Source organism: Dunckerocampus dactyliophorus, chromosome 2, assembly GCF_027744805.1.
Source record: "Dunckerocampus dactyliophorus isolate RoL2022-P2 chromosome 2, RoL_Ddac_1.1, whole genome shotgun sequence".
Lineage (NCBI taxonomy): Eukaryota > Metazoa > Chordata > Actinopteri > Syngnathiformes > Syngnathidae > Dunckerocampus > Dunckerocampus dactyliophorus.
Genome location: NC_072820.1, coordinates 50286346 through 50306903, shown reverse-complemented (window position 1 = coordinate 50306903; position 20558 = coordinate 50286346). Strand labels below are relative to the sequence as shown.

Here is a 20558-nt window from a genome sequence, read left to right as displayed (position 1 = left end):
AAAAATCTGGCTTCAAATTTTGGCGCGTGAAAACAATAGGTTGCTCGATCCAGTCTTTTTTTTTTAGATCAGTGGATGTAGCATAAGCGGTTTGGTTTGGTGTGTAATGGCCGCCAGGAAGCGCCTATCCAAAGACAAGACCTCTTTAGTAGCAGGTAACTTAATCATACTTATATTATGTTTGAGAACAAACGCTGTGTCCAAAAAACAGTCATCAGCGCCCGAGTCAATAAGGGCGGCTATGTTAATACTTCTACCCTTATTTATGACTACTCCCTTAATTTGAAGTCTCTTGAAGGGAACCACCTCAGTTGTAGTGGCTGAATTCTGGGTATACTCACAGCTACCCATGGCTGAATTGTCCTCAGGAACCGGTTGGTGGCTCCTGGATCTTGGCTTGAGGTCCGCTGATGATCCAGGAGTCGATCCCTGGTGACGAGGCAGTCGGATGGAGCATTGGAGGAGTCGATGCCCCGGATCACCACAGTAGAGGCAGAGGTCCAGCTTGCGACGACATGCTCTTTCCTCGCTGGCGAGGCGGCGTCCTCCAAGCTGCATGGGAACCTCTGGCAGTGCGCCCTGGTTTCGAGCGTCTGTCCCTCAGGAGGTGGTAGTGGTATCCTCATAGGAATCGACACCCTGCCGTAGTATCCCTCCTTGGTGTATTCTCTCACTCTCTCCTTTATACGGTTATCTAGCTCAATGGCTAAGTTTATAAGGCCGTCGAGGGAAGTAGTGTTGTCCTTGGCCACCAACTCATCTTTAATATGTACATCGAGTGCTTTGCGAAAAATACTTCGGAGGACGGTATCGGGATACCCACTCTCCACAGCAAGCACTCGGAAATCAATAGAAAAGTCCGCCCCCGAGCGTCCTTTCTGCTTCATATCTAGTAGTTGACTAGCCGCTTCCATTCCCCGAATGGGATGATGAAACACTCGTCTGATTTCTTCAAGAAACCTGGGTAAGGAGGTGCGTATGACAGGCATAGATGTGCTCGCGGCCATAACCCACATAGCGTCTCTACCCGAGAGTAAACTCATGATGAATGCTACCTTTGATTGGTCCGATGAGTATGTGGTGGGCTGCTGGTCAAACATGAGAGAACACTGGTGTAAAAACTGGTTGCAGGAGTCCGAATCTCCAGAGAAGCGAGAGGGGTGAGGGATATTAGGCTCTCACGGCTGATGAGGAACAGGTGCATATGTAGCTGCGCCATTAGGTGTGTCTAAGGTGCTTGGGGACGTACCGACCTCTGGTGGCGGGTGAGAGGAGGTGCTGGCAAGTCGTTGGTTTAGGGCGTCCATGCCAGCGGACAGAACCGAGATGGCCTCCATGATGCCTTGGAGAGTCTTCTCGTGGCCTCCAACTAATTGGCCGTGATGTGCTAGGGCCGATCGGAAGTGCTCCATGTCTGCGGGATCCATCTTGGCTAGATTGTTCTGTCAGGAGTGGCGGATGCCACTGCAAGAAAAATAGGATCCCAACGCAAGACTAGGGCAACTTCTAAATACAAAAATAAAGTTTAATAACAAAAGGTGACTAAACAGGCAAAGTACAAACAAAGGAAAATCCACTACAGGTAAGAAACACAAAACACTGACAGCAGAAGGCTGTCAGGAAAAATCTAGAAGTAACAACGAAAAAACACTGAAGGCAAACCAACAGGAAAACACTAAGATTGTACAGAGCAGGTAAATGCAGGCAAAGGTAATGAGCCAGAGAGCAGGGCAAGGGTAGTGGAGCCGGACTGAGCGGGAGCAAGGAACAGGAGGTCAGGGAGTACAATCTGGCAAGGATCAGGTGCTGCTGCCTTGCTTAAGAGGAGTCCAGATTGCTGATTGCACGCAGGTGCGCTCCGGCGTCTCCGCCCACGCCGGCTGAGGTGCACTGTGGACAAATGACCGACAGGCGGCAGCAGAGCGACAAACAAAGCGTGACATTAATAACTGTTTAACCTTCTAATGTGAATATAACACAATAACTGCGTTTAACCTTCTAATATGAATATAACACATTAATAACGGCATTTATCCTTCTAATGTGAATATAACACATTAATAACTGCGTTTAACCTTCTAATATGAATATAACACATTAATAACTGCGTTTAACCTTCTAATGCGACTATAACACACTAATAATGCATTTAACCTTGTCACGTGAATGCCATCACATTAATAATGGTGTATAACAACGTTCTTGGCTAACATGGAGGAATTTTTGTCACGTGCGGCGTGCAGTCACGTCTCCAGATCTACGACCTGACCATGTCGGTCCTGTGCTCGTCGTCCGACGTCCCGCAAGGGGGCTTCCCCAACGGCATCCCCATGGTGATGAGGGGGAACTGCACGTTCTACGAGAAGGTCCGGCTGGCTCAGATGAACGGCGCCAAGGGCATCCTCATCGTCAGCAAGGACAGACTGGTAACGCTGATGGAGATGATGGTGGAGTTGCCTCATTCCAATTACTCTGCTTTTCCATTGAAGACGCCACCGGCAGGGAACAAGACGCAGTATGAGGAGATTGACATCCCTGTGGCGCTGCTCAGCTACTCCGACATGCTGGATATAAGCAAGGTGAGAGACACTAGAATACAGTGTGTCAAAAGTAGACATTTTTATGGGCGTATCAGTTTTTGCCATTCAAAGGTGTGTTAAATCATATTGTTCTGATGATGGCAGACGTTCGGCAAAGAAAGACTGGTGGCGATGTACGCTCCCAACGAGCCGGTGCTGGACTACAACATGGTGATCATCTTCCTGATGGCGGTGGGGACCGTCGCCGTTGGAGGACACTGGGCGGGCAGCAAGGACAGGAAGAAGTGCGTGCACACCAGAGAGCCCGACTAATAATCATGGAACTTTCTTCTACATAACCATAAACACTGAAAATTGCATGAATGTAAAATATCCTTACGCCATCACAGCAGACCATAGCCATCACTGTATAGCTTGTAAGTATGCCCCCCAGTGGCTGTAAGATGTATAGGGGAGTAAAACCAGTGCAGTCAGAACTTAGTAAGTGTAATAGATGCAAATAATGAAACCATTACAAATAGAAATGTAATTCCGGCACACATAAAAGGAGAGGTTCCAAGCAGGGACGGATATTGGCATAAAAATGAGATAGTGGATCATTTAAGCATCAGTTTTTCTGCCGGCACATGAGACCTCCCCCAACTGTGCCGTGCTCCACAGAGCATCAAAGCTTGCTAGCTCAGCATGTCTGCGGTCTGGCATCATCTCAAGTTTCAGTATCTGTTGGTGTCGGCAATGACGTGCTGGACAATATCGGTATATGGGAGGTCTATAAGAAAAGACTATGGAGCATCTCTGATTCCAACTTGATTTTTTTCCACCCCGCAGGCGCTACATGAAGCACAAGAGAGACGACGGGGCGGACAAGCAGGACGAGGAGACTGTGGACGTCACTCCCATCATGATCTGCGTGTTTGTGGTGATGTGCTGTAGCATGCTGGTGCTGCTCTACTTCTTCTACGACAGCCTGGGTAAGAGGCCAACATGCTTGATGATGACGTACATACGCACCCTGAATGGTAGCCAACAAACACCCCGTCACTGTTGCAGCTATTTGGGTCATAGCCATCTTCTGCGTAGCGTCCTCCGTGGGCCTCTACAGCTGCTTGTGGCCTTTTGTGCGCAGACTTCCTTTCTGCAAGTGCAGGTGAGGATCCGGCGCCACGACATTGAAAAATACATTCTGTATGAACTCGTGACTTAAAGAAGGGATTTCTTCCCTCAGGATTCCGGAGAACAACCTTCCCTACTTGCACAAGAGGCCGCAGGTGTGCACGCTGCTGCTGTTGGCCTTCTGCATCAGTGTCAGCATCACCTGGATGGTGTTCCGCAACGAGGACCAGTGAGCGCTCAGCCCACTTGAGTTGGGGAAACATTTGGTTGTCAAGCTGGCGGCGTGAGTCATCAATGACGTGATGCGTCTGTGTTGTGCAGGTGGGCGTGGGTGCTGCAGGACACCCTGGGCATCGCCTTCTGTCTCTACATGCTCAAAACTGTCAGGCTGCCCACTTTTAAGGTGCACTTTCACACGCATAAGCATTTTTGAAAGGCGTTTTATTGATGGGATGTGTTCTCCCTCCTTTCTCGCAGGCTTGCACTTTACTGCTGGCGGTCCTTTTTGTCTACGATGTTTTTTTTGTATTTATTACACCCTTCTTCACTAAGGTGGGTTCACGTGACAAAGCAATGGTTGCCATGGAGACGGGTTCTTCACCTTTTTCACTTTGACAGAGTGGCGAGAGCATCATGGTGGAGGTGGCGGCCGGCCCCTCCGACTCGGCCACGCATGAAAAGGTGAGCTGGTGGGGCTGAAGTCACGATGCTGACGAAACAAAAAGACGCTGACGCCCGTGCGGTTGTCCCGTTTTCCCCAGCTTCCGATGGTGCTCAAAGTTCCACGCTTGAACTCATCTCCCCTCGCCCTGTGCGATCGTCCCTTCTCCCTCCTTGGCTTCGGTGACATCCTGGTGCCAGGTGATTTGAGGACCACCCTAAAAAGATGCCCGCTTTGTCAGTGTGACACCTCTTGGTTGTTTCCTTGCAGGCCTGCTGGTGGCGTACTGTAACCGCTTTGACATTTTGACGCAATCCTCCAGGATCTACTTTGTGGCCTGCACTATTGGTATGTAGCGGCATTAGCGGCCACCTGCAAAACCGCACAATGCATGACCGCGTCCTCTTCCCCCCCCCACATGCAGCATATGGCGTGGGCCTGCTGATCACCTTTGTGGCGCTGGCCGTAATGCAGATGGGCCAGCCGGCCTTGCTCTACCTGGTGCCTTGCACTCTGCTCACCAGCCTGGCAGTGGCACTGTGGCGCAGGGAGCTGCCTCAGTTCTGGACAGGAAGTGGATTTGTGGTGAATACCAGTTTGATATGACCCCTGTCTACTGCGCAACAACACAAATTGACATACAAAAAAGTAGTTTAAAATAGAAATAAGTACTTTATTTTTTTTAAATTTGAAATATTCCAACTGTTTTCTTTTCTGCTGCCCTTTTTATACTTTGCGGGTGCTTAGCTGTCTGTCAGTGTCACAGGTATTCAGTCTGCTTTGCTGCTGTACACATGTGCTTGCTTGTGCACATCGCACCGGAGAGGCAGCAATCTCAGCGCTATTGTCCTCCTGTCACTACGCGAGCCGTACCGGAAACATGACACATTACGCGTGTGCAGAATGCATCTACATCTGGTCAGCCTATTTTTACATAGTTACGTGTTAGGCAAACCGATTCATGAACTACGACAGCCGTCGATCTATTTCACAGCAGCTACAGATCGTAAACGTCAGACAACACTATTTCTACTCCACGTGTGCAATATTCACATCCATCAGCACCTCCCAAGTCCGAGTCCATGGTTCTTGCCCGGAAAAGGGTGGAGTGCCTCCTCCGGTCTGGGATGAGATCCTGCCCCAAGTGGAGGAGTTTAAGTACCTTGGGGTCTTGTTCACGAGCGAGGGGAGGATGGAATGAGAGATGGACAGGTGGATTGGTGAGGCGTCTGCAGTTATGCCGACTCTACATTGGTCGGTTGTGGTGAAGGGGAAGCTGAGCCCAAAGGCAAAGCTCTCAATTTACTGATCCATCTACATTCCTACCCTCACCTATGGCCATGAGCTTTGGGTAGTGAAAGGTCAAGCTCGCGGGCATAAGCGGCCGAAATGAGTTTTCTCCGTAGGGTGGAAGTGCTGCTCCTCTGGTCAGGATGCCTCCCAGACACCTCCTTGGGGAGGTGTTCTGGGCACATCCCATCGGCAGGAGACAGGAAGACCTACAGTTGTGCCCATAAGTATTCATACCCCTGGCATTTTTTTGGTATTTCTTGTATATTTCTTTTCAGATTGCATTTATTCTGCAAAAAATAACATAAAAGGGTTGCACCAGGCTTTCACAAATACAGCATATGTATTTCTGGGGAATTTCATTCTTATGTGTGCTTTATTTCACAAATTTACAAAAAATGTCATGTTCATAAGTATTCATACCCCCTGCTACAACATGACTTAATAATCAATGGCAAAGCCTTTATTTGCAATTACAGATTCGAGACGTCTCCTGTAGTTAACTACTAGATTCTGGCATGTTTCCAAGGGAATTTTGGCCCACTCCTCCTTCAAAATTCTCTCCAGGTCCTTCAAATTGGTGGGCTTTCTTGCCATGACCTTCACCTTTAGTCCCCTCCAGAGATTTTTGATGGGGTTGAGGTCCGGACTTTGACTTGGCCACTCCAAAACATTGACTTTGTTTTCCTCAAATAATTTCTTGACTATTTTGGTGGTATGTTTTGGGTGGTTATCTTGTTGGAAGATCCAATGTTGACTGAGACCAAGTTTCACAGCAGACTGTCTGATGTTCTCCTGGAGTATCTTGATATACTGTTCCTTCTTCATGATGCCGTCAACCTTAACGAGGTTCCCGGTCCCACTCGCTGAGAAGCAGCCCCACAGCATTATGCTTCCGCCTCCATGCTGAACAGTTGGCACTGTGTTCTTTGGTTTGAAAGCTTCACCCTTCTTTCGCCACATTTCTGTGTCCGAAGAGTTCCATCTTCATCTCGTCCGACCATAAAATCTACAACCAAAATGCCTCCTCTTCATCCAAGTGACGTTTTGCGAAGTCCAAACGCGATCTTGTGTGGTTGGGTTTGAGGAGTGGAGTCTTCCGTGGTCGGCGTCCATTGAGTCCTGCCCTATTCAATGTCCCCTGGAGTGTCTGTCTTGAGATACTGGCCCCTTTGTCACTGAGGCCCTGTAACATCTCCTTGGTGGTGATACGAGGGTTGCTGGCGGCCGCCCGTGCCAATTTTCTTGCATGCCTGGCTGAGACTTCGGGTTTCTTTCCAGGTCTCTTCAAGTTCTTCACTGTGTGGAACACCTTGAACTTCTTAATGATGCTCTGCACTGTGGCTGGATGGACCTGAAAACGCTTGGATATATCTTTATAACCCAAACCATCTGTGTGTGCATCCACAATGCACACCTTAGGTCCTCACTCAGTTCTTTCTGCTTGGCCATGGAGGAAATTCTAGCATTGACTATGAACTGCCAGTGACTTCACCAATCCCCTCAATTTATAGGCCCCAGGAATTTTCTGGAAACCAACATGGCTTGGATTTGTTGCATAACAATGCAGGGACTAATGTGACAAAGCTAGGGTGCACCAAAATTAGTGAACCATGAAAAACACCTGTCCTTGTACTTCAGGAGGACAAGGGTATGAATACTTATGAACATGACATTTTTTGTAAATTTGTGAAATAAAGCACAAATAAGAATGAAATTCCGCAAAAATTCATATGCTGTATTTGTGAAAGCCTGGTGCAACCCTTTTATGTCATTTTTTGCAGAATAAATGCAATCTGAAAAGAAATATACAAGAAATACCAAAAAAAATGCCAGGGGTATGAATACTTATGAGCACAACTGTAGGACACGTTGGAGAGAATGTCTCTCAACTGGCCTGGGAACACCACGAGTTGTGCGGGAGGAGCTGGACGAAGTAGCTGGAGAGAGGGAAGTCTGGCCGTCCCTGCTTAGGCTTCTGCCCCCGCGACCCCACCTCGAATAAGCTGAAGATGAATGAATGGATGTGCAATATACATCACGCCCCCACTCCCAAAAAACGCTACTAAGATTGGAGAAATTACAACATAATCCATCTTTTTTTTTCTCCTATCATATCCATGGTGCAAGTGGACAAATTAGAAGCCCTCTTTTCTTGGTTCCATACATTTGTAGTTTTTTTCACCACTGAAAAAGCATTTGCTAGCAAGATATGTTTGGATGGGTGGTAGATGAATCCATCATTGCATGCTGCTTATGGTTGTTTACATTAAAATATCATGCTATTTTACATTTTGTTTTATATCAGGAGTGCTCACTTTTTCAGCCTGCGAGCTACTTTTAAAATGATCAAGTCCCAAAGATCTACCTCTTACTATAAATGTAAGAAAATACACTATGTATTTACTGTTGTGATAAATATAAGTATACATTGTGCATGTATATCGGGGCGCGCACACTTTTTCAGCAAGCAAGCTATACGTTAGCACGATCTCTTACTATAAAACATAATATTAAATAATATACCTGTGTATGTATGTATATATATATATATATATATATATATATATATATATATATATATATATATATACACACACACACACACACACACACACACACACACACACACACACACACTAACCGAAATACTAATGATTAGTATTTCACATTCAGTTTAAAAGCTTACAGGTAATCAGTCATTCACAAATAATTCAATAGTCCTTAATAGGTTGTGTACATGGCCTGAATACTGGTAACGTGTCAGCTACATGGTGTTCATTAGACGCACAGTTCATGTACTGCATCCAGTTAGCATTTGCTATCAAACATTACCGTTGTACAAGAAATAAATGATTATGATTATGCAAAAGGCAATGCATCCGAAGTCAAGCCAACATATTAAAAAGCTTTGAGCAACGGCCATCTTTCCTATTCATCATGAAATAATAGTTTAAGAAACTGTAGTGTAGAAAAACACGCATTTCTGTTGTGGAGTTCATGACGTGAAGCAAAGCACATAACTGGCCGCTACAAGTGAACGGATAACTTTTGTTATTGATCTAGGCATCTTACCACTGAGTTAGTTTATCCATAATCGGAATAATAGACGAAAGTTGCAGCTCTGTGTAGTTTGAGACGTGACGTTCACCATTGTCGCGGGGGGAGTAACAGCGAATCAGGAGGGGAGCTTAATGACAGCTGACTGATGTCATATAACACCTATGAAGTGACGTTTATGCGATTGACCTAAACTACCTTTGCGATCGTCATAATGGGCATAGCAGTTTAATATGGTTTATTGTATTTGTATGTATTCATGTATATTATACGTCACTGGATATGATGCTTACATCTGTCACGCATCTACTGGCATTGCATACGTTTTTAAGTAGATAAGTCTTGGTGAAGAAAGGCAATGGAAACATCCGCTTGCTAGCAACGGCTTTTAATAAGAGTCACAAATAAAATAACCCCCCCCAATATGTAACATATATGGAGTATGGTGGTTATTGACCATTTATGTTCAGACAATAACTACCACAGCACGTGACGTTGCAGAAGCGTGGTTGTCAAAATTTGCGAAAAGGAGTAAGTGACGCAGGTCTTCGCACATGTGCAGAAGCGATGGCGTTTGCGGTACGGATTGTGTAGTGACACCTTCAGTTAGCATGTGGGCTACTGCTATGGAAATAACCCCCTCCTCCCCCAAACACACACACACACACACCACCTTCATTGTGTGAATATCCAGACAGGCCCGCATTTGTCCTATTTATTTACTCAACGACAGGACAGGGTGTCCATTTTTTGTAGAAGTAATAGAATTCCTAATGGAAATTATTAGTATATTGAATTTTTACACATGATAAATCATGCAAGTAAAGAAAAATCTGAACATAGCATGTATTTATAATATATGATTGTACTGTATATGAAATTATGGCCTGGATGTAATTTTTTCTACATGACATGTTTGTCCTGCATGGAATCAAACCACTAAAAGCTTTGTGTGTTCATTTACATCAAACGTGTTAAAAATGCAATAAAAACAACCTAAAGTAAATCCTAATCTTTTGCCTGGAGTGACGCCTTCGTCAATGCCCCTGACATACATGACAATTTTTGTCCCTTGCAGCCTCCCATAGCGCTTGCCCCCATCGAGTGTACTCAAGCAGCGGGGCCGCAGCCCGATGGCCCCTCCTCCCTTAAAGCGGAGAACGGAGACCCGCCTGCCAGTCTTCCTCAGGAGACGCCCCTTGTCAAAAAAGAGGACAAGCTGAACTAAGAGGACTTCCAGTGCTGTGGTTTTTTGGTCACCTCGAGGCTTCATTATTCTAATTATTGTTTCTTTTCAACATGGTGTTGCAGTATGAGGACATTACAAGGGAAACGCATCTTTTTCAAGTCTTTACCTCATGTTTAAAGGGAAGACTGGACGTGGTCTGACTCCTCCCATATCCCGCCACACCAAAGGCTCGGCAACGCCAGCATTACGCTGCGTTTGTGCAACAAGCTGATAGGATGATTTGACATGCGGTGCTATTGCGACTGAACCTCCATGTTTTCATTTATGCTGTATTTGCTTTTGCATGCTATCGTTTTGGATTCTAGTAAAGTATAATCTGTAGTGTAGATGTTGCATCATCCTAAAAGTCACGGGCACGGCCCTGCGGATGAGGAGCGGTTCATATACTAGTGTTTTGAGCTGAGAGCGGGCAGGGTGTGTCACCTTGAGTGGAACAATTTGCACAACAGCTCGTGGGTGCGCGTGTTGAAAATGCGCTAATAATGTCTTTTAGTCCTCAATCTGGGAGTCAGCGTTCACGTTTATTTACTTGAAACACATGAGGGTCGGATGATTGTTGTCACATTTGTTGAGCTTTTAAGTGCCTCCATTGAGGAGGACGACATAATAAAAGACTTTTGCTGTATTTCTTTGACTTGGGTTGAGTGCATTCTTTATTCATCCCCAACAGATGAGTATTAATAATATATCATTGACCATATGGATTCATATTATGAAATACCAGAAGACTGGTTTTCACACGTTACTTGTTATCTTAGTGACAAACTATTTTTTGGCAAAAATGTCAAAACTTTTTTATTGAATTCAAATGCAGTGCTTGTTCTATAAGGTAGCTTCACAATGGCTCGTTAAATTAAAGAACTACTCATAAAATGTTGCTTTTGTTTGTAATAAAAATACACTTAAAAAAAGTCTTTGGCAATGTAAGAACATAAAATATTTAAAAAGGTTTAGAAACATTCTAAAATCGTATTTTTCAGTGTGCAAAATAGGTCCTTTTTTTGGCGACATCATCAGCCATACATTTTTCTCAATTTGTGCACGTACAGTACCTCCACTCTTTTAGTTTAGTCCGGGCTGTCGAAGGCGAATTAAAGGAATATGACCTTCTCTGTGGCTTTGTCTTGCAGCACCTCTTTGGGGAAAGGAGGTGGAGGGGGGGGCGGTGCTTCAATGCTGCTCATGAAGTGTGCGCTGAAGGACTGCGACGTTTTCACGCTGCGGCCGTATCCTGGCGACTTCAAGTCATCTAAGGGAGAAGTGGAAGACGTGAGTACTTGTGCTGGTTATCGATGGCTGGCATCGGTGAAAGGATCAAGTGTGGCTTTACGTCCGGGCGATGTCTTGCCGTCCACTTTGGATACGTTTTTGTACCTGACTGGCCGACAGACTGACTGTGAGGACCACGCAGACTCCCTCCTTCTTTCCCCGTCACTCGGATGGGCAACACCTGGCTCACGTCAATGGAGGCTGCAAGTGCACACGTATTAATGTGATCAACATATCGACACACACACACACACACACACACACACACAGTATATAAATATGAATAAATGAGCCCCCACTGCTACAAGACCTGCACTGTGGGCTCTCTGATGCGATGCCTTCATCCGGAATCCTTTCTCCTTGCCCTTGGCGAGATTGGCCAGCTTGGTGGGGATCTGCTGCACCACGCTGGCTTTGTGCACCTGGTTGGTGGTGCTGATCAGGTGGATAGGCAGCTCGGGCTTCGCCGGCTGGGGGCTGATGCTCTCCTTGCGCGGCGGGACTTTAGGAGGAGTCTCCTTGGGGTCGCAGGCGGTGGCGAGCATGACGTGCGGCCTTGAAATCCCTCCTACTCCTCCGTTGGCGATGCTTCCCCTGAAGGACTGGTAGCTGGACAGGTTGATGTACTGGATGGGCAAAGAAGAAACGCGCTCATCAGCAACGGTTACGGAATAACTCGTCCATCCACCGAGGCTTTACAACATCAATTCTACTGACGTCGTCATCGTAGTTGCCGTGTCCTGAGGTCACAGTGTACTTCTTTAACTTTTCCTCCAGACGTTCCTTCTCCTGGCTCAGGCGCTCCTTGTCCTTCTCCACAGCCTTGGTGGACTCCCTGAGACGCTCCAGACCCTGCTGGTAGCTCTCCCTTTGCCTCTCCAGCGCCGCCTTCTCCTTGTTGAGCTTCTCCTCGTGTTTCCTGCAGTCGTCCTCCCTCTGCTTCAGGTCAGCCTCCAGGGCCTCCATGTAGGCACTGTGGCGCTCCCGCTCCTTCTCCCAGCGCTGCTGCGCGTCTCTGTGCTGCACCTGCAGCTTGTGGAGGTTGGCTAGCTCCTCCTTGTGCTTCTCCAGGTTGCGCTGCTTCTCCTGCTCCAACAGCGTGCTGCTAGACGGGCGGGAGGGTCTGCTCTTGGACTGCAGGACGTGCTGCAGCTCAATCTGACTGTCCTGCTGAGCCACGATGGCCTGCACGAGACAGAACATGACGGTGAAATCCACTGCAAACACACGCCCTATGACAGTGCTGTAAGAACTGCAACTCAACGTATCTACACAGATTACAACTTACTTGTAACGTATACAGCCTCTGTGCAAGCAGTATTACCCGGTCACACACCTGCAGAGCAAAACAGTCTAAGTGGCAGGACAGTAGATCCCGTTCCCTTGCAAGACCCCCAGCAAATACCATGAAAATGGCTATTTTGGAGAGCCAACCCTACAATATGCCTCTCCTAGTTATTAAAAGCATTTTAATTCCAGGCATAAAGTATTGTACTTATAAAACCCGCACTTAAACAACTTCTTGTAAAAACATTCCGGTGCTGAAAATATTGAGGTGACAGCAATATTGTGAGACAGCGCCCTCTGCTGGATTCTCTCCCCCACACCCCACCCCCACCCCCACCCCAGATAGCGCCATCAAACCACTGTCTATTCAAAGGGTCCCTGACATGATTCATCAACTTTGCCTAAATGTTATATATTGTTTGTAAATATGTTCTACATTGTTCGAATTTTGAAAGCCAACGGTAAATTCACAAAGAAGATATTTATCGTTGACGGCACCATCATGACGAGCTAGCTCTCGCTGTTCAGTCTCGTTTCTGTAAGGGACATCATCGGGGTGACACCTCTCAGCTAAAGCAGAGTAAACAAACGCTTCTCCGGGTAGATGCTAGACTTGGTTCAGTATATTTTTCATCCAAATAGTAGTCATGCCAAAATGTCGTGTTGCTGCTGGATGTTCATAGTCTCCTGGTGATATTGTAAGTTTGTTTCTTTTCCAAAAGGGTAAGGTTTAAGACAACAATGGATGACGCAAGTGCAGAGAAAGAGCGACAGAAGGACGCTCACCTCCAGTTCTGTTGTTTGCAGTGATCATTTTACTGATGGCTGCTATGAAGGAACACCATTACAAGAAGCGTTTGGCTTGAAAGTACACTATAAACACATTTTGAAAAAGGATGCTATTCTACCGGTACACAGGAAAGCTGTCAAGCATCATACATGTTATATAAACACCTTTTCATGGCCATATGTATCTTTACTGTGGGGGTGCGAGGGCGCCAAAATATCAATCAGGCTAAAAAGACCCCCTTTACGCTCATTAAGAAGCCGATTTAAAATAATAATTGAAGGATAAGTTACTCCTGAGTCATTTACATTTACCATTCTGTGTTTTGAAGTCGACCAATCATCATCTCCATGTCTTAAGGCTAAAGTCCATGTTCTGCAAGTTCTCCATTTAATCTCCAAATGTTTTTTGTCCTCCTTTTCTCCTGGAAAACTACTGACACATGGCTCAAATCTTGGCTATGATAACTGTAAGCGTCCTCTGTCTCGTACACCGCCATGTTTGTTTACCTGAGTGGCAGTACTCCGACGGCGTGACTTCTCGAATTGAGACTTACCCGTGAGAGGTATTTATACGTTTCTATAAACCCGACGCCCGATCCCAAAGACGTATTTCTACATCTTTTATGTTTTTTTGCAAGGGAAACAAAAAGGTGATGACGCAATTGCACACTAATGAATGTCACTTTTAAAATAAGATTTTCACGCATGCACACATGCATGCATGCGTGTGCACACACAGTTCAGTTCCAAATGTGAAAATTGTAAATAGTTATATAATAAAAACAATATGTCAAAGTGAAAGTTATGCTTGAAGTATATCTTCTGGTTTTAGTCGGGAACTGATATTTTCCTGAAACTTACCTATGTTCTACTGCTGATTACTGAAAATGGACAAAAGGTAGAAACAAACTTTTTTTTCTATTGAAAGACGGGAGTGTAATGTTTCTTTTGGTAGGTTCCATGTTTATATAGCCATAGAACACAATAGTGTGTGTGCCTTGAAAGATCAGTCCAAATGGTCTAAAATGGCCGCTACTGAAGGGGTTGTCTTTTGAAAAATGGCTGAGATTGAATGAGCTAAGCAAAGGTTATACATCATGTCACAGATCCTTTAAGTTACGATAAAAAAACAGACTAATTATAAGAAAATAAATCTGCAAATACGCAGAGCAGAGCGTGGCGAATGGATCTACTGTATGTAATGACTTGGCTGGTGAAACAGTTGGAAAGTGCTAATCGGGTTCTTAAGCACTGCTGAGGCGCCTGTGTATTATTCATTTGTGCCTAACCTCTGCCTGGAAGTCGTTGGGAGGTGAAGCAGACACAGGCGTCTGTGCGTCGTCGTTGTCGACCCTCATGGGAGGGCTCTCCGGGTAGTAGATCTCCTTTAGCTGAGGATCGTCAGACATGTGGGTGCAGTACAGCGGCACCGTTTCATCGCCGCAGAGCCCCTCGGCCGCATCTCCATCTGAGAACATGTGAGCTAATCCAACACCATGTGGTCAGCAGCGTGAATGTCATCTTTGGCTTCAGGTGCACAATGCAGCTTACTTTTCATTGAACTTGTGGGCGGGTTACTGTCAGCCACCCCCCAAGCCTCAGCTCTCCTACCCTGCGTCTTATCATAATCACCCTGGAAGTCATTTGAGTCCTTCATTCTGGTTTGGAAGAGCAGGTTTTGAACCTTTTCCACTGCAGACAACGAGTAAAAAGAAGTCCCATCACGACAATATCATTCAATAATTCTGTGGCCGTGCTATGCCTGCCTCAGCTCTGACCTTCATTGATGGCGCCTGTGAGCAGCGTCTCCCCCTGCTGGAGGTCAGTGGGGTCTCCTCGCAGCAGCAGTCCCCTTGAGGGGCTCTCGAGTCCTGTCACGTCCATGTACAGGGTGCTGTAGATGTGCAGCTTCTCAGACAGGCAACGCTTGATCTGCTCATCCCGCTCCTTCAAACGGTCTATGCACAGGCAACGCATATTTTATTATTATTATTATTAAATACTACGGAAATGCGGCTAAATATCTTCTTACCTTCATATTCTTGTAGTCTGGTGATAATCTCCTGGTGGAGTGCGTCCTCCTCCGAGTAGCTGGATCCCAATGACATGTTCATCAGTTCATTGGCATTTTGTCAACTAAAAGCCACTTTTAGGATGTGTACGAGAAACCAGAGAGCTTACGTTCCCAAAGTGGGGTATGCGTAACCCCAGGGGTACACCAATTGTGATCGGTGGTATGTGAATACAAATGAAAAACAATTAGCGCCTAAAACTCTGAATTACGAGTGCACCTCTACGCCTCATGGTGCAAGGAGAACAGAGCGTTGCTCATACAGTATGAACAAATCAGCACATTTGATGATTGTGTGCATTAACTCATTCAACACCAAATACGTATTCATACGTCTTTTATGTTTTTTTGCACAAGAAAAAGCGGTGATGACACAACTCCCCACTAATGGATTTCGCTTCAGAGCAATTCGAAGCCATAAAAACGGCCACAAGGTGGCAGAAGTGCATTTGATAATAGCTCGGCAGGGCTCATGTGGACCAACTGATATTTTCCTGAAATTGATGATTACTAAAGAACGGGAAAAGGTCTTGAAGGTCTGCCTTGAAAGATCTGTTGAAATCATGTACACTGGCCGCTACTGAAGGGGTTGTCTTTTGAAAAATGGCTAGGATTGAATGAATTAAGAGTGTTACGTCTTGTAGATTTCATTTATATTGGTGTCCCCTGTTCTCCATGCGCCGTGAGGCGTTCAGGCGCATTGGCTATTGTGTTTAATGTTTTAAATGTGCTTTATAAACAAACATTGACCTTGACTCATAATTGTGAGTGTGAGGCGCTAATTGTTTAGCATTTTTATTCCCGTACTCCTTGTTACAACTGGTGGACCACACTTTGGGAACCTAGGTACTACACCGTATTGTTCTGAAAATGTGTCCTCACAGAGTGGCTGGGGGTGTTGATTTACTCAACCGTGAGAGTACCAGACACTTGTTTCAAAGAAGGTGCTTGTGTTTGGTAAGAAAAGGTCAGCATTCCCCTCACCCCCCTTACTGGTTAATGGCGTCCCTTATGAGGGCCATCCAGCTGACTCGCTCCTCGCGGGAGCCAGCGTGGAGCTCGTACATCTCGGAGGTGCACGCGCAGATAAGGAACATGGCTTTGTCTTCGTGGGCCACCTCCCTCAAGATGAGGTTTTGAAGGGAGACCACGGGTGGTTTGTTATCCTGCACGGGCAAACAGAGCAGGTGTTTGATGGAACTGAAAAAGTCCATCATTTCAGGCAGTACTCACCACGGCAGCAAAGACAAACTTTTGATCTTTGTCTTGTAACAGGAGGAGCACGTCTGACAGCAGCACAGCGTGGACGTCTGCAAGCACATATGAATGTTCAGCACCATGTGTTTTTCAACTTGGACCAAAGCAAAGGGATGACAATCTTCAATGCTGCGGTAATGTGAGTAAAATATGCAGCACGACTGGTTCAGCCTAGATGCCCTGTTGCAGTTTACTGCAAATGCCATCTCCGCAGACAACATCATTGACCTTTGTGTCTGGCAGAAGACTTCCAGGTGACTTGGCCTTCATGCAGCAGCGTCCTGTTGTCCTGGATCAGATCGTCCCTGCGGAACACTTGACCGTCCTTCAGCCGGCCCACGGATTTGGGCTCCAAGCGCAGGTGGATCTCTCTCAGGCGGGAGGCCTTCTCGTATTCCCTGACACGTCCGTTGACCTTAGAGATGGTGTCTTTTATGGACGCTAAACCCTGGAGCAGAGACTGGTGCTCGTCTGTATCAGCTGAAAAGGAGCAGGAAGTCCTCTAATAGTATTTGCAAAGGAGTATTTTATGTATGAATTGGTTTACCTTCAGTGTTTTGGATAATTCGCTCCACCAGGACGGGATACTTTGTGATGCGCTGAGTCACCAGCAGAAAACACTCGGGGATCCCCAACCTTCTCACCAGCGCCAGTTGACCAATTTTCTGTTGGACACACCTGTGCTTAGGCCATTCAAAATAACACATTTTGCTGGCCGATAATTGTGCTACAAATTATCGTCGATAATCGATGTTATCAACATTTTTTGAGACCATTTTTTTTCATACATTCTTGTCATGAGGTGTAATTCACATTGAACCACTAGATGGTAGGAAATATACTGTACCTGTGTGAGCCACGCTAGCTTGACACAGAAGTTACCTGTATGTATGTTTTTTTTAAATTTCCGCCATATATGCCATATAACTGTTGAATGGTTGCATTTCTTTTACAATGTAGCGAGCGACACTGTCTGTGAGCGTGCAACATTTTGCACAGTTTTTTTTTTTATATTTATTTTGCCAACCAAACTCCTCAGTAAGTGTCGACTGTCGGGACGAAGGCTCCACTGCGCAAGGCACCTCCATCGGTAGTTTCTCCCCCCCCCCCATTTGAGAAAACTGTGTCGGTCATCGGTGCTCATTCTATTTAAAAACTAAATATTCCCACACTGGGACTGTTGTGTCCGCCTTACAAACCATCGCTTCTGTGCCTTCATTCATGTTAGCGTCTGCTTTCCCACGAGGCTGATTTAGTGCTAGTACTCATTAGTAGCCCCGCCTCCACAAAAAAAGGCTGAATGAGGAGATGAGGGTTCACGCTCTCCGTTCATTCCACTATAGAACCAATGCAGAGTGAATCCTCTTGTCATCCTGCCTGTGTGGCACAGAGAGACGAGCACATGCATGCACATCAATTTATCCAGGGTGTCGTAATTATCGACCTGTTTTTATTTGTTTTAAAAATCGTAATAAATTTATCCATTATCGTGACAGGCCTGCCTGCCTAGCACTTTCACATACATCATGGGTGTCCAAAGTCCATCTAGGGGGCCATTTACGGCTCCACAGCACATTCTAAACACGCCCTCACATCAAAACAATTCTCAACCATTTGCTTGATGTCCTACTGTAATTGTCCCGGGACACTCCTAATGATTACCAACACATGTTGAATTGTGCAAACGTAGTTCCTTCATGCGACTTATTAAGCGTATGTGAAACAAATAAGCTCTAATAATTCAGGATTCTTTCAGAGGAAGCGTTTTTTCGTGTGAAATGTCTTGTCTCTTGGATCTGAGCCCGGATGTGTCATACGATACACGGCAGCCCTGTGGGGTTTCGGGTGCTGACGCCGTGTATGCTTGCCTTGTGAAATGACACCACATACCTTCATGAGGCCCTGCAGCTTCTTGTTGTTCTGCACCTGCTCTTTGTACAGATTGATGGCAGCGCTGTGATGGCTGCAGAAGGCGCCGTACCAATCCTTCATTTTTTCACCCACTGTGCCTGAAAACTACCATGGCCAAACAGACAAAACTCTTCAATGATGTTCTTCAAAGCTTGTGCTACTTCCTGCCATTTGCAGAGTCACCTGAGAGATGAGTATATCTCCCAGCTCTGTGATTTGGTAGCCGTGTGGACTTCCCTCCTCCTGACTGTGGCTTTGGCGCATTTTCAAGCAGCTGAGGAAGTGCTGGTGCAGGGCGAGCAGGGCGTCCACGCCGTGGAAGAGCATATCGATTTTGCCCTCGTCCAAGAGCAGCGACTGCCTCAGCTCGTGCATGTAGACGTGTCGAAGGATCTTTAAAGTGCGCACATGGTGCATCTCTGTCTGGATGAGCTCTGAAAGTCAGACCGGGTGCGGATGTCAGACTGATGACCTGCGTGACGTCTTCACTACAGGACACGAGAAGCTGCACAAATGACAGCATCAGGTTTCCCCATGTGTTGAAATGCCCTCACAGTTAACAACGTGCCTTAAAGCAAAGCTGACCGTATTTGACTTTGATGCTTGTTATTAAGCAAATTTGGAGCGACCGGACCGGAGCAGGAGGGGACAGAGAAGAAGAGAAAAGGAAACGGGGGGAAGGCAGACAAGAGACAAGGACAACAGCAGCAACAACAACAATTGTGACAACAAGAACAGAACAACAGAAACATACAGAACTACATCAGCAAATAAATGTCTGTGACAACTATAAAGACGAACAAGGACTTAAGGACAAAGGACAAAACAATATCAACAACCACAATGACAATGCTGTCAATGACAATCACACATAATAGCGGTCATGAAATGATGAACTATGATAGTGATCACAATGATAATACTGCATTGAAACAGTCACACATAATTGTAGTAATGAAATGATGAACTATGATAGTGAACAGAATGATAATACTGCATTGAAACAGTCACACATAATTATAGTAATGAAATGATGAACTATGATAGTGAACAGAATGATAATTACTGTAATGCACATCTTTGTAAAAAAAAAAAAACTATAGTCATACTGCTGATATCACCGTCGCTGTAATAAAACCAACAACATAATAACACCCTGGTTAACTCAGTGAGTAATGTGGGGAAGTACGTATGTACTGTGAGTGTGCATATGTACAGGTATCTCTGTATGTGGGGAAGACTTTTTATATATATATATATATATATATATATAAATATATAAATAAATAAATAAAGGTGCAAGAATGTGTGGGCAGGTAATTGTCACTGAGAATGCATGAAAGGAAAGGGGCCCCCCTCCACCTTCCAGAGAGCCCCGCCCCAAATAGCCAGGCCGAGCCCCCGCCGCCAGGAGGCCACCAGGCCCACAGGGGCAGGCAGCACAAAGATCAGTGCCCCGAGAGCCAGCCCAGAGAGCCCTCCCCCCCCGGGAAGACCAGCAAGGGGCCGAAGAGAGGTAATCCCAGCCAAGGACAGGGCGCCGGCGGGCCGGAGGACTGCCAACCCCCGAGACCAGCGAGAGATCACACCCCACAAAGGCAGACGAGTACCGGGGGCCACAAACCAGCAGGCCCAGAGACGCCCCCACAACCGATCCTTCGACACGTCTACATGCACGAGCTGTAGACGCCCCGCCCGCGCCGGAAGCGCCAATCCCCGCCCACCGCCACCCCCACCCCCAGGGAGCGGAGCCCGGCCCGCCCCGGGCCAACCCTCGCCTGACCCCCGCCACAGGGCCGCCCCACCCAGGGATGCAGGAGGCACGGGCGGCAGAGATGTAACACCCAGCACCCGACCCCACGGAGCAAACCCCTGTATGCCCCCCCCCCCCCAAAAATAAATAACTAAAATAAATAAATAAATAAAAGCACACACACGCACGCACATACACACCCCTACGCACCCAAACGCACGCACATACACACCCGTACGCCCCCCACGCGCACGCACATACACAATCCTACGCACCCAAGCGTGCGCGCGCACACGCACACGCACACG

The 20558-nt window shown here is 46.4% G+C and overlaps 2 protein-coding genes and 1 long non-coding RNA gene across 10 annotated transcripts in view; 2 read left to right on the top strand and 1 right to left on the bottom strand.

Moving 5' to 3' along the window:
- The window catches only part of sppl2 (signal peptide peptidase-like 2), a 20007-nt gene extending 9440 nt beyond the window's left edge, over nt 1-10567 (top strand). Inside the window, exons 3-15 of the mRNA XM_054767017.1 lie at nt 2244-2426; nt 2490-2579; nt 2685-2824; nt 3369-3511; nt 3591-3687; nt 3766-3882; nt 3975-4056; nt 4131-4205; nt 4272-4334; nt 4415-4514; nt 4585-4662; nt 4739-4899; nt 9743-10567. Coding sequence (XP_054622992.1) covers nt 2244-2426; nt 2490-2579; nt 2685-2824; nt 3369-3511; nt 3591-3687; nt 3766-3882; nt 3975-4056; nt 4131-4205; nt 4272-4334; nt 4415-4514; nt 4585-4662; nt 4739-4899; nt 9743-9892 — 1479 coding nt within the window. The 3' untranslated portion in view covers nt 9893-10567. The remainder of the gene's footprint in view (nt 1-2243; nt 2427-2489; nt 2580-2684; nt 2825-3368; nt 3512-3590; nt 3688-3765; nt 3883-3974; nt 4057-4130; nt 4206-4271; nt 4335-4414; nt 4515-4584; nt 4663-4738; nt 4900-9742) is intronic.
- The window catches only part of arhgef18a (rho/rac guanine nucleotide exchange factor (GEF) 18a), a 24732-nt gene continuing 13915 nt past the window's right edge, over nt 9742-20558 (bottom strand). For 6 of the 7 annotated variants that reach the window (XM_054767009.1, XM_054767010.1, XM_054767015.1 and 3 more), the window contains 15 exons: nt 18681-18931; nt 18477-18602; nt 17134-17251; nt 16815-17066; nt 16563-16639; nt 16323-16495; nt 15291-15349; nt 15037-15216; nt 14810-14950; nt 14548-14741; nt 12471-12518; nt 11900-12367; nt 11493-11808; nt 11288-11383; nt 9742-11162 (listed from right to left, as the gene is read on the bottom strand). In XM_054767009.1, the coding sequence (XP_054622984.1) occupies nt 11005-11162; nt 11288-11383; nt 11493-11808; nt 11900-12367; nt 12471-12518; nt 14548-14741; nt 14810-14950; nt 15037-15216; nt 15291-15349; nt 16323-16495; nt 16563-16639; nt 16815-17066; nt 17134-17251; nt 18477-18602; nt 18681-18931 (2657 nt within the window). In that variant the 3' untranslated portion in view covers nt 9742-11004. Of the gene's footprint in view, nt 11163-11243; nt 11384-11492; nt 11809-11899; nt 12368-12470; nt 12519-14547; nt 14742-14809; nt 14951-15036; nt 15217-15290; nt 15350-16322; nt 16496-16562; nt 16640-16814; nt 17067-17133; nt 17252-18476; nt 18603-18680; nt 18932-20558 lie in introns of all 7 variants that reach the window. The other variant, XM_054767016.1, reaches the window with a different exon arrangement.
- On the top strand, nt 12437-17784 carry LOC129176709 (uncharacterized). Of its 2 annotated transcripts, none has more exons than XR_008569491.1 (2): nt 12437-16725; nt 16830-17784. It is a non-coding gene; the product is annotated as an uncharacterized LOC129176709 (long non-coding RNA). The 2 variants fall into 2 exon arrangements; XR_008569490.1 differs by having other exon boundaries at nt 16801-17784.